We start from the raw sequence: 13,256 nt of genomic DNA, 5'->3' as shown, positions 1-13,256 counted from the left end.
CCTCCTTTCTCAATAACCCTAGGTACATATTTATAGTCCGTGGACTTTCTATCTTTGGAATAAACCTAACTGTGTACGAACCAAACTCTATCTTTTAATTCTAAACTAAAATGCGATCTACCATAATGTACAAATATACGGGCAATCTAGCCCAAATTCTCGCACGAGGCCGATTCAGAAACACTTTATGTGCATATCTTCCAAGCCCATCTCAATCACGGCCCATCTTCTGATTTGGCTAAAATCTGGTGATAACAAATATATAATCAAAATTGAATGAAAACCTTTATTTTCGTGCACCAATATTTATTTGGGGGCGGCGTTTGGGGGACGCGGCTGGAGAGCGACATCCCCCAAACGCGGCATGAACAAAACACGTCCCCCCAAACGCTCGATCCGGCGCGGTTTTGGGGAACGCTTTGTGGAACGCGATTGGAGATGCTCTAACCTAAACAGACAAGCAGAGCGGCATGACAATTTCTACGTGCCGCCTAAACCAAGCGAACTAAAACAGACAAACTAAAACAGACATAATATATTATGCTTTTACCTCAAAAAACAGACATTTTTCATGCTTGAAATTAGTCGAGAAGGTGGAGATGTCCTTGATGTTTGCTTCTTGTGTGTTCCGTAATGTCACCTTCGAGCCCTTGCGGATCCCCTCTGCTACTGTTGCCGCTGTCATTCGCCTTCCGCGAGCTCCACACGCCGACGCCCACCAGGTACTCGACAGAATGCTGAGACGACAATGCCAGCAGGATGGTGCCCACCTCTACGGTGCTGCTCGTGCACCCCCACGACGACACCGTTCACGCCTGGTCCGGCTCAGCGACAGAGCCGTGACCATTGCCCGTTGTCCGAGTCACTCAAGGGAGATCTACCTTGCACGTACCGAGCTATGGATAGGGCATGGACGGATGGACACCATTCCGAACTTGACATTACTGGCATAATCATTCTATAAGGAGCTTTCTCGTGTACCCATGAAGCAGGCAGGATCCAGACAAAGCTAAAAGCGAGGTGCAGTGAAATTGCTGCCATCTGCTAGTATGACCCATGCCAAAGATTCCCCTCCTCCTCAACCTTTCTCTTTCTTTCGATCTGCTTTCTAGTACTACCATCTTCTCCAAATCAACTGTGACGCTACCACGAACCATACAAGCGACGGCACTGAGTGAGAGTGAGTAAGATAACTGGACTGCTCGGCTCTGCCATTGCCCGACCTTGCTGCTCAGCAGCCAGCTATCCTCCATGGGGTTGCGGAGAGCCATCGCCATTATCCTGCTCTTTTTGATTTGGAGAGGTAAGTAATTTGGGGGCACATTGCCATGCTTCTTCTTTGTTTGTTTGAGATTCCATGATAATGGCGGCCGAGCTGATGAATCATTTCTTGTTTCTTGCTTGTGTCCAGAGGGGGAGGCGGCGACGTTCACGTTCGTGAACCGGTGCGGGGAGACGGTGTGGCCGGGCATCCTGTCCAACGCCGGCACCGCACGGCTAGGCACCACGGGGTTCGAGCTCGCGCCGGGCGCCTCGCTCGCCGTGCCGGCGCCGTCGTCCTGGTCCGGCCGCCTCTGGGCGCGCACCGGCTGCGCCCATGACCCCGCCACGGGGCGCCTCGTGTGCGCCACGGGAGACTGCGGGTCCGGCGCGGTCGAGTGCGCGGGCGCCGGCGCGGCGCCGCCCGCCACGCTGGCCGAGTTCACGCTCGGCGGGGGCGGCGCCGGGCTCGACTTCTACGACGTCAGCCTCGTGGACGGGTACAACCTGCCCGTGCTGGTGGCGCCGTCCTCGGGGACGTGCGCGGCGGCCGGGTGCGCCGCGGACCTGAACGCGATGTGCCCGCTCGAGCTCCGGTCCGGCGGCGGCGCCGCGTGCCGGAGCGCGTGCGACGCGTTCGGGCGGGAGGAGTTCTGCTGCAGCGGCGCGCACGCCAGCCCGGCCACCTGCGGGCCGACCTCCTACTCGCAGGTGTTCAAGATGGCATGCCCGCGCTCCTACAGCTACGCCTTCGACGACCCAACCTCCACTTTCACCTGCGCCGGCGGCCCCGATTACACCGTCACATTCTGCCCCGCCGGCGCAACCCCAAGGTCAGCACTCCATTACCCAGCCTGTCTTCGATGTGCAACAAAGTGTGGATCTTGGGTTTGTTCTTGTCTTGTGAAGCGGGGTAGATCTGATGTCAAGAGATCTCAAACCCAGACAAGGAAATACTACGGTCTTGCAAACTTTGTTGCCAAGTAGGGATAGGAATTTGGTGCACATGGGCAACACTGCCTCTCTCCAATTTTAGATTTTCAAATTTTTTAAAATCTCGCGCTTCTATTTCTCTGAAAATTCTGGCGTTAAATATGTAGATAGATATGTACCGGAGGTGTCTATGCAATGCATCGGGGGAGTCTATGCAATGCACCGGAGGAGTCTATGCAAAAAAAATCCCAGTAAAAATACTTTAAATTTTAGGAATTACAAAATAAACAAATTTCTGATAAAAAGATAAACTATTTTAACACTATTGTACTACCATTTACTGTCACAAATTTGTCTTTTTTATATTTCCGAATATACAATGTATTTTTTTAACGGGATTTTTTTTTGATATACCCATACTGTACATATCAATCTATTTATTTAACACCATAATTTTTACAAACATAGAAATGTGAGATTTTAAAATTATCAAAAATCTAAAATTGGAAGGAGCACTGGTGCCGATGTGTCAAAGATACTTTCTAGCCAAATAGAGTCACTCACTTTTCGTGTGCGAGAACCATGAGATAGACTATTTCCTGCGTTTTTTAACCCCGCGAAAGAAGAAAAAAAAGAATATGGCCTGTTTTTCACTCCACTCCAGATTGTGAGCTTATAAAATTAAAAAGTACTAGTAGCAGTTTTAAGGTATAAAATAGTGTGCTAAAAGAAGAAGTGACGGTCTTCTAAAAAGGCTATACATATTTCAAATAGCGTTTTGAAAAAAGAGTACTACGTATAGCTTAAAATAAAGGATTTCGTAAAAAAAGATATAGTCATATAAAATTACATAAAAATAGTTTTCCATTTTTTAAATCCTAACATCAACCTTCAACGAGGCAACAACATTGTGTAAATTATATGTTAAAAACCATTAGCACTAGATATTATCTGTTGATTCAGAGGCGAAACCAATGTATCACAATTCATCACCAGGTCAAACATAAAGCTACTTCCTTTTTAAGGAGGAAAACTCGAGGCCTCAAACTAATAGGCCGGTAAAATTAGCGTGCTAAGGCAATAACAGTTTAACACGATGTACCATAGTATTTCGCAAATAACATCATAGAAAGTAAAATTACTAAAACTTAGCGGAATTGTGTGTTATTTAGTGCAAAAATAGTGCACTATTTTAACCCTTAATTAGTTCTAGTAGAAGATTTAAGAAAATAAATGATAGGATGGAGAATGACGGGATCTCTTGCAAAATATCGTGGAGATAAGAAAACGGAATGACAAGACAAAGCACTGTTTGTCGTTAGTTTTGCCTTTGGTTACTGCTTCACCAATTCATTGTGATCTGACCAATGCCACCTTGCTTGCTTTGTCTCTTGTCACGTGAGCAGCCAGAAATCGACGGCGGTGCCTGGCGCGACGGCCACCACGCCGACAACCGTTCCAGGGACAGCAACTCCGACGACGGCGCCTGGTGCAGCCGCCACGACGCCAACAACGGTGCCTGGGACGGAGATGCCGGCTACGATGCCGGGCATGACATTCACGGACGCCATCCCTGGCAGCACGCCGATGCCGATGGGCGGCGAGGCCGGCATCGGTGGCAGCATCCAAGGCCAGGGTGTGTTCCTAGGCAGTAGAAGAGACGACTCCTGGCTCGCCAACATGGCCACCGGCGACGTCACGGCCGGGGGAGCGGTGGCGGCAGCCTCGGCGCAGCTAGCTGCGGCGCCATTGGCGTTGCTCGTGCTCCACCTGCTGCAGCGGTAGTGCTGGGCCGGCATTGATCGATCCATGCAATGTAGCATTCGTTTGCAGGTTAAGAACTTTTTTTTGAACTATTGTAGGTTAAGAAGAATTGAGGAAAAGTAAGAGATTGGTTGTACTGCATTGTAACATTTCGTTTGTAACATATTGTTGTAGGTTCAGATTTGTAGACACCGACCACGATTGTAACATTGTATGGGCTTGGTTCTACTCCCTCAGTTCTAAATTAATTGGCTTAACTTTATCCAGATAAGCACATATATGGAAGTATTGGCTTAACTTTATCCAGATAAGCACATATATGGAAGTGTTTTAGTGTATAGATATGTATCTAGACGAAGAGTAGGTCTTATGGACTGTCCAACTTTGCTGTAACATTTATGCACCAGTTTCTAAATATTGAAAAAGGTGGCCACCGACCATTTGTCAGTTCCTAATATTTTGACAGTATAACTCATGATTTGTATAATTTTAAAAAAAATTATACTTGCAAGTTTCAACAAAATTCAAAATAAACGTGGATGCTCACAAGATGTGCGTTTACAATCCATAAATTTGTGGAGCCAAATTTAAAATGGGGAGCGCTGGGCGTCCCCCGGGGGATCTAATCACTAATCCCCCGGGTGGACTGTCGTAGGATTAGCCAAAATGAACCGCTCAGATGGCGACACGTGTCATAGTGCCCCTAATCCCACTTTTGCTACTATAATGTACCAAAGTAGCAAAAAACATTTCAATTGTAGCAAACTCTATTCTCGCCGGAGACCGCCGGAGACCTCGCCGGAGTCCGCCGGAGACCTCGCCGGAGATCACGTAGCAAAAACGTTATGCTATTGTAGCAAAAAAAAAATAGAAATGTAGCAAAAGTAACCTCACCGGAGACCTCGCCGGAGATGCCGCCGGAGACATCACCGGAGACGTCACCGGAAACCTCGCCGAAAACTTGGTAGCAGAAAAAATGTATTATAGTAGCAAGAAAGCATAAATATTGTAGCAACAAAAATTTGTTATTATAACAAACTGTGCATTGATGAAAAAATAATGGTAGCAACACAAAATTTCCCAAAAGAATTGTAGCAAAAAGAGCAGATAATTGTAGCAACACATTTTCGTCACAAAAAACCAAATTGCCGGAGACATGGTAGCAAACAATTTACACTATATTAGCAAAAATGCAGAACTAAAAGTAGCAAAAAGAAAAAACTATTGTAGCATCATAATATATATTTTTCTATTGTAACAAACTGTTGGGTAGCATTACAGAGAACGACCAAAAAGGAGCAATGGATCCATGGCGGAATCCCGCAGTGCCCCACGTCCTGAACTCGCGCGCTGGCCGGCGGCGAGGCGACAGTAGGAGAGATGGCCGACGGCGAGGATGCAGGGGAAGTGCCCGAGCTCGCGAAATAGTAGGCCGGTGGCGAGGCAGCAGCGGTCGAGCTCGGGAAGAACCACGGGCATCTCGATCCGGCCATGGATGGAGCTCCGCGCCGGCGCGGGTTGCGGCGATGCAGACAGGCCGCCTTGGATGGCTCTCCGGGCGGCACGGGAGGAGAGGAGGGCCGGGGATGGCCGCGGCGGATGGCCGCCGGGCGCGAGATGGGCGGCGCCGAGAGCGGAGGCGCATCCATGGGGGCGTGGGCGGCGGCGCTGCCTCGGTGTGGTGTAGCCTTCGTTCCTATCGATGGAAGAGACGAGAGCTGTTAAGATAAGATCGTGGTGGGACCCACTGTATCGCTCGTTTTTGGAAGGACACGCGTCGTTCGCTCCATCCGGAGGATTTCTGCGCTGTTCCCCCGGGGGAGAGGCAGCGTTTTCCATTTAAAATACACGGAGAGAAACAAAAAAATCTAATCCAACATGAATAGTATCACCGAAAGACAATAACAAAATATGAAAGTATTTACTTGCAATCTGTCTTTTTTCCTCTCCTATGTATGTATTTTGAATTTGGTAATCGTCATTCCATTACAATATCATCAAGAACAAGAGAAAGAACTAATATCCTGTTTGGGGATTTCGATTGAAATACCCTTTATGGGTGTTTTACGTAGAAATACTATTTTTGCTTATTTTGACGATCCACGATACAGAAAAGATAAAAAAGGGTTCCGAAATTGTTAAATTTAGATATAGGACCCTAGAGAAAGAATATAGGACTCGAGAAGAAGACTCAGAAGACGCAATTTCTCCCTCTTTTCTTTATCTTTTATTTCTATAGATCAGAATCTGACATTTTATTTTATGGAATGGAAGAAAATCAAAAGGATTTAGTTCATATTCACGAAGTCCTAATTTTTTGGGCCGAGCTGGATTTGAACCAGCATACATATCGTCAACGAATTTACAGTCCGTCCCCATTAACCGCTCGGGCATCGACCCAGGAAGAATTTATTCTAGGATTTTTGATATCTGGGCCCTACAGTCCCTACCTGGGCCTGGACAGGTCGGGTTGTCCTCACCGGTGGTCCACCGGATCCGGTGGTGCTGTGCAAAGAAGGAGGGCACCTCGGGAAGCCTTTGACTTAGGAGAGGTTTGGAATGTGATTATGTCAGAAGCCGTGGACAAGATATAGCCGCCTAACGCGTAGTAGATGGTCAGCACCGCGCACCCCATTCCACGGTTTTTTCATGGTTCTTCCTTCTACAGCGGTTTTCTCTGCGTTTCATGGTGCGGTCAGGTTTTTTCAAAGATTTTCAAATTTAAATATGTTCAAATTTGGAAATTGTTTGAAACTAAAAAATATTCAAAATTGTAAATGTTTAGTTTTAAAAATTATGTTTATTTTTAAAAAATCTTTAGACTTTAAAATGGTTTAGAACTTCAATTTATTTGGATTTTATATCTTTGTTCGTAGAGAAAAGAAAACAACAAAAGAGGCCAGCGAACGAAGCAGACGTAATCAACGAAGTGCCTAATGGGACGGCCCATTCGGGATGGCTTCAAGCGGCGCGGGGCGAAGGACGGCGTATAGTATGACTTGTGGGTGGTGTTTGAGGCAATTTACGGTACAAAATTTAGGGGTTTCGGTTATGTTAACTGGGCCCTAATCTTCCTATAGGTTAAAAAGTTGGATGGGGTTGAGTTACGGGAATCTTGACAGGTTAGTTTGATTCACAACATCTATACCTAAGGACGGACATGTACAATGTTTGATAAGGCTGCAATATCTTAGATATCACAGGTAACCTGAGATGGCAAAGAAACATGATGCACAATGCATCATTTTTAGCGTTACCTTCTATAATCATGGATTGCATATCCTCAAGTTATGGCATAAATGAAGAAAAAAAACTACATTCGATTTATAATGAGTGTCGTGCTTCTTACATAAGGCATCTTGTACAATAAAGAAAAATGTTTTATTTTTTTCCTAAGAGATTATCTCTTTTTTTAGATAAAAATACTTATATTAACGAACAATCAAGCCGCCTCATTAAAAACCTTCCAGTCTCCTTCGGTACCCTGGTAAGGAAAATAGTGCGTTAGAAACTTGTTGCTTCCACATCAAAGAACATTTACATTGTTTGCCAAGAGGCTCAAAATAAAATCAGGCGGATCCTCAAACCAGGTAATTGCCTGAGGTCCCCGCTTTACAAGCCAAAGTATGAGCTGCTACATTACTTTCGGACAATGAGAGATTTAAACATGAGTAAATTACGAGCTAAGAAGGAGCAATGTTCATAAATTGCTGCTACGCTACCAATGAAGTTTCCTCCGTTTTGAATCGTGTCGACAACCTCCATGCAGTCACTGTTGATCTCAATACGATTGCAGCCTACCTGACCTGCGAGAATGAGCCCCACCTGCAGGGCAATTGCTTCTACCGTTGGTGCATCAGCTACATGTGGTATGGTACCGCAACACCCTGCTAGAAATATATCTTGGTCGTGTCTGATGGCGGCTCCTGTAGCCCCTGAGAATTTCTCCACAGAAAACGCGGCGTCAATGTTCAGTTTCACATAATCCTCCGCTGATTTTATCCAACTGTGACGTCTAATGCATGGGTTCCTTTTGCTAGCTCTGAAACAGTTCAGGGAAAGAGCCAGAATAGTCTGGCTCATTCTTGCCGGTTTTTGAACATTCTCATCTCTTGTAATTTTCCGTCTCTCCCACCACATGTACCAGCAGGCTGAAACTATCAGTTCCTTAAGTCCAAGGTCAGGAACAACTCTTGACATACTGTCTCCCTTTCTCAATATGTATTCTAGGGTTGCAGATACTTCTCGGCCAGCCATACAGGCTTCACAGATTATCTCCATCACACCTAGATTTTCCAAAATTTCAGTAGCTCTTGGACACTGAAAGAAAGCATGTTTTGTGGTCTCACACCCTACTCGGCAAACAGGAGAAAGGCTTGACGTGATTATGTGCCTATTTGCCAAGATACAGTTACAGGGAATAGTACTATGCAGAAGCCTCCACGCAAATATTTTGATTTTTGTAGATACTTTAAGTTTCCAAACTTGTGCCCATACTGGGTTTATATCAGAAGCTCCCGGTCCACTGGTTCTGATTAGTTTCCTTCCATGTTGATGATCCCACTCACAGTGATAAGGTGAAAAATTCCATTCTTATTGTAATTCCAAGATACAAAATCTTCCATCATGCCTATTGCCAGAGGAATTTTCAAAATTCTATTCACATCCACCGAGTAGAACAGGGATCTCAACATCGGTTCATCCCAGCATCTATTAACTGAGTCGATAAGTCATGAAACTTTGGTATAGAATATATTACCTCTAGGAGTAATAATCTTCCTCGAGGGACTTCTCGGTACCCAAGGATCATTCCATATGTTTATTTCTTCTCCATTACCAACCCGCCACACATATCCTTTTTTTAAAGTGGATCCCCACCCAAATACCTTGCCAAGTATAAGAAGATCTTTTCTTTAATTTTGCATTCAGCAAATCTCCGGCAGGGTAGTACTTTGCCCTGAGCACCTGGGCACATAGGGATTCTGTTCACAAAGTAGACGCCAACATTGCATGGCTAACATTGCCAGGTTAAAACAGTGTAGATCTCTAAATCCCATACCTCCTTTTTTCTTCGGCACAAACATTTTCCACCAAACGAACCAATGCATATGTTTCTGAACATCGTCATCTCCCCACCGGTAACGGGTCATAGCATCTATGATCCCTTTTATTACTTGTTTGGGGATCTTGAACACTCACATAGCATACACAGGGATAGCTTGAGTCACTGCTTTTAAGAGTACCTCTTTACCACCGTAAGACAAAAGCTTTTCCTTAAAACCCTTCAACCTTTCCACGACTCTCTCAATAAGGTGTAGAAAACAATCTGATCTATCAACTCAAACTTGGGTTGGCAGACCATTCAGCTCCAAACATATTGCTTCCCTCATCTCAACAGTTGTACATCGGCTGAAAAAAAATACTCGACTTCGCTTCACTCATCAACTGTCCCGAAGCAGCACAGTATGAATTGAGGGCTTGACGTAATGCAGAAGCGTTAGCAAGGTCAGCTCTCGTGAGGATGAGTGAATCATCCGCAAAGAGCAGATACGATACAACAGGGGTTAAGCGACATATTTTCACGCCGACAAGTGCACCAGTTTCTTCAGCATGCTGCAACAAACTTGTTAAACTCTCAGCACAAAGTAAAAAAAAGAGATAGAGAGATAAGGGATCTCCCTGTCGTAGGCCTCGTGTAGAGGAAAAACATTCTATTTCCTGTCCATTAAACCTCACTTGATATTGGACTGAAGTAACACAAGACATAATCAATTTTATCCATTGTATCTCAAAGCCCATCCTCTCCCCTATTTTCCCAAGGAATTTCCGTTCCACTCTATCGTAGGCTTTGTGCATGTCAAATTTTATTGCACACAAGCCCAGTTTTCCTTCTCTTTTCCTTTTAATCGCATGATAAGATTTATATGCCACTAGAACATTGTCAGCGATAAGACGGTCTGGGACAAACGCACTCTGAGTCGGCGATATGAACTCATGCAATATTGTCTTCTATCTAGCATCAATCACCTTAGAGATAACTTTATAAATAACATTGCAAAGACTGATGGGTCGATATGCTTGCTCGATATGAACTCATGCAATATTGTCTTCTATCTACTTAACTCATCTTTGATCCTGGACGTTTCTGTCTGTCAGGATGTTAGTGTGTTGTATATGCTTGCTTGATTTTGCTTAGTACAGTATTTATTTGCTCTTCTATGTCAGTCATAACTTTCATGTTCTATTTTGACTTTGGGGGCTTGTTATTTTAATTGATGGTGATGTTCATCCATGCTTTGCAGGGAAGCCGGGTAGAAGTGTAGCTGGAGCCGGTCGGATCCGGTGTGACCTGGACATGTGTTGCTGCGCTGCTAGGCTGGCTGTGGCCTCTCTCGCCTCGCACGAGGTGGTATGCCCTGGCCTCCCTTGCCCTCTGCTACCTCCCATTACCTCCAGGTGTCCCGCTGTCGTGTGATGGCGACGAGTTCACAGTGCCTTAGCTATGGTCTTGTTCTACACCTCGGTGTTTTAGGCCAGCGCAGACGTGGACCACTTGAAGGACGTGCTAGGGCAAGTTGGAGAAGATCCAGGAGCCCAAGATGGCCGGTCTTGGACGATATACACATCCAGGTAGAACTTGAGCAGCCCTTACCGCTTGGCAACAATGTGTTGTTCGGCTACCATACTATTTTACTCTCAACAATGGTAAGAGAATTGGTGAGAAATTCTTGTCTGCTGGAGGCTAATCTTTGTTGGCATGTTGTCGTCTTGCAGGTTCCGGTTGGCAACGGAGGAGGCTGGAGAAGCATCAGGTTGCTGTGGCGGAGGCATGTAGGTGAGGTTGTCTGGACCCAGCGGCGACGGTGTTCTTGTATGCTTTGGATGTTAAACCTGGAGGTCTATTTGTTTTGTATCTGAAAGTAGGCGTTTGTGCATGTGCTCTTTGCAGCCGACGATGAGAGGTAGGAGTGTCTTGTATAATACTGGTTGGATTGTAGTAGCATTGAGTTTGTGGGAAGGATTGGAAGTTGTAACAGGCCCTTGTGCACGTGTTTTTGTTGATTTTCTTGCTTTGGAAACTGCATGTTGAGTGATAGTTGAATTTTCTTTTGTTAGATGTAGTAGATGTTAGCGGAGTGCTCCCTTTCTTTTTATTAATCAGGAACCTGTGTCGATCGATGGAGGGAATAAAATGCATTTTTCTGTCGGAGAGAGAGGGAGTTTTTGAGATGGTAAAGCGAGCTGGGCGAAGCATAGATGACGGAAAACAAATCCAAGTCTGCGTGATTCTAATTTTAAGTAGTAGTGCCAGCTGGTGCGGTCACCACTGCTCCCCACGCCACGAAAGATATAGTCTACATGGTGGCCACTTCAGTCTTGGCCGACAGAGCCGATCGATTCTGGTCCATTTCGGAGAAGTAGCAACTAGAAATTTGTAAGATTATCAGAAAATTTTGCCATAAACTTCCCTGTTTTTTCGACAATCAGATCACAGTTCAAACAATGATCAACAAAAGTGCAACAACGCAACCCAGCTCTATCACAAGTCTAACCAACCAGACTTTACAGCAACACCACTAAAGCTTCCAGCCACAAAACGACTTTACAACATCGGCTATCACCCAACGTTCCAGATGTTGAGGCACAAATAACAGTCCACAGCCCAAAACAACCTGAGGATTAAACTTTTGGTTTCGCAAAGAAGAGTTGAGCTTCCACTTCTTGTTCAACCCGCCAGTCATGCAGAGGCAGCAGCCTTGTATGCTCACATCCTTCTAGAAACCTGCAATTGAGAAATATCACATGTAAGCAAGCAACGTGGATGATAGTTCCAATCAATCTTGTAAGCAAGATGGATCATAGCACACCATAAACTGAATAATGTGGTCAGTCATTTGCAAACTTCAAGGCAGTTACAAGCAACCCATTATGTCAGATAAGCCAAATAACATAACCAGCAATCTAAATCAACAAAGATGTAAGCTAAGTTGGTCAGCAATGATTTGCAAGAGTACAATCGGGAACGAGAAGGAATTACCATGCACTCCAGCACCTTGCCACTAACGTCAGCACAAGCTATGAATTTAGGACGTGCTATAATGGTACTCACCGAATTACCATGAACTCTAGCACCTTACCACTAACATCAACACAGTAAGCTCTGAATTTAGGGCATGCTCACCGTTATAACAAACAATTAGATAAGTATTGGGGGAACATGCATGGTGTACACTCAAGGTCTGAACAAAAATTTATATGAAAACATCGAATACAGAACCTATGGTCGTGCCTCCTCAAGGAAATGATGTGTCATAGGATTAGTCATTCAAGTGCCACTTGTAGGCAATACAAGGCATTGGCAATCCATGCTAACATCCCACAACGCAGGATAAAATGAAAAACGCGACCAGTAAGTTGACAACTTGAAGATAGTCACAAACACCCCCGTTGTGCCAGAAGCCAAATAACGCAACAAGACATCAAATCAATCAATTAGCTAGGGCAGTTGCAGGCAAGCGCGAGATGGAATTGACATGCATTTTAGCACATTGCCACTAGCTTCTGGATGCACTATAACCGTAATCATGAAAACAAGCAGCGGCGAGAGCAATGAGTTTGTGGTTCGATACACGAAATGCAGCCAGCAGCAAGCGAGTGACCTACCATGATGGAAGAAGCCTCGCTGTCCTTCTCCTTGACAGCAAACATCAAATGGAGGTCTGGCAAGTGGTGGCAGGCAGCACAGTCGTTAAGCCTTCCATTGGATTCAACTAGGACCTTGTTGACAGACTCGTGATTACCAACGGTAGACAAACTCTCTGATGCAGCCTACATATGAACGAAATTCCAGTGAGGTACAGATGCTCCAAGAGCAGCAGCAGCAAATCGTACTTGATGATGATGAAGAAATCGGTAGAGGGCGTGATCAGTCCTGCCGCTTGCCAGCGTTGTACATGGTCTTGAGAATAGAAAATCATTTAGGTTGCGTCGACTGCCCACCATCCTTACCTGAGGAATACGGAAGAGAAGGAAAATTTAACACTTGATAGCTGTACATCATGTTTTGTGCAGAGCCGAGCAGGTTAGTCCCAAGCTAAAATAAAAATCCTAGTAGCGGTTTTCAATCTCGTGGCCAGACCGAATCCTAGTGCTGGGGATCGATTGAGCGGATGTTGCTAGCCATACCATGGAAGGAGGCGGTCCAGTGAGGTCGACGCGGCAGACTCCGTGGATCTCGATCGCCCGCCCGCCGGCCAGCCTGCCTGCGACGAGGACGAGCAGGTTGCTTGGCACGGGCG

At 45.4% G+C, this 13,256-nt stretch overlaps 2 protein-coding genes across 2 annotated transcripts; one reads left to right on the top strand and one right to left on the bottom strand.

The window, feature by feature from the left end:
- The first annotated feature begins 1,251 nt into the window (after nt 1-1,251).
- Nucleotides 1,252-3,978, top strand: LOC124647046 (thaumatin-like protein 1). Its single transcript, XM_047187042.1, has 3 exons — nt 1,252-1,291; nt 1,394-2,093; nt 3,600-3,978. Exons 1-3 carry the CDS (start codon nt 1,252-1,254, stop codon nt 3,976-3,978), a joined length of 1,119 nt encoding a protein of 372 aa, XP_047042998.1.
- A 7,443-nt stretch (nt 3,979-11,421) lies between these two features.
- LOC124708224 lies at nt 11,422-13,172 on the bottom strand. Its single transcript, XM_047239914.1, has 4 exons — nt 13,144-13,172; nt 12,850-12,966; nt 12,622-12,786; nt 11,422-11,740 (listed from the first exon to the last, which is right to left on the bottom strand). The coding sequence occupies exons 1-4, from the start codon at nt 13,144-13,146 to the stop codon at nt 11,723-11,725; spliced, it is 303 nt and encodes a 100-aa protein (XP_047095870.1). The 5' UTR covers nt 13,147-13,172; the 3' UTR covers nt 11,422-11,722.
- Nucleotides 13,173-13,256: the final 84 nt, after the last annotated feature.

This window comes from Lolium rigidum, chromosome 4 (assembly GCF_022539505.1).
Source record: "Lolium rigidum isolate FL_2022 chromosome 4, APGP_CSIRO_Lrig_0.1, whole genome shotgun sequence".
Classification (NCBI taxonomy): domain Eukaryota; kingdom Viridiplantae; phylum Streptophyta; class Magnoliopsida; order Poales; family Poaceae; genus Lolium; species Lolium rigidum.
This window is presented reverse-complemented; position numbering and strand designations above follow the sequence as displayed.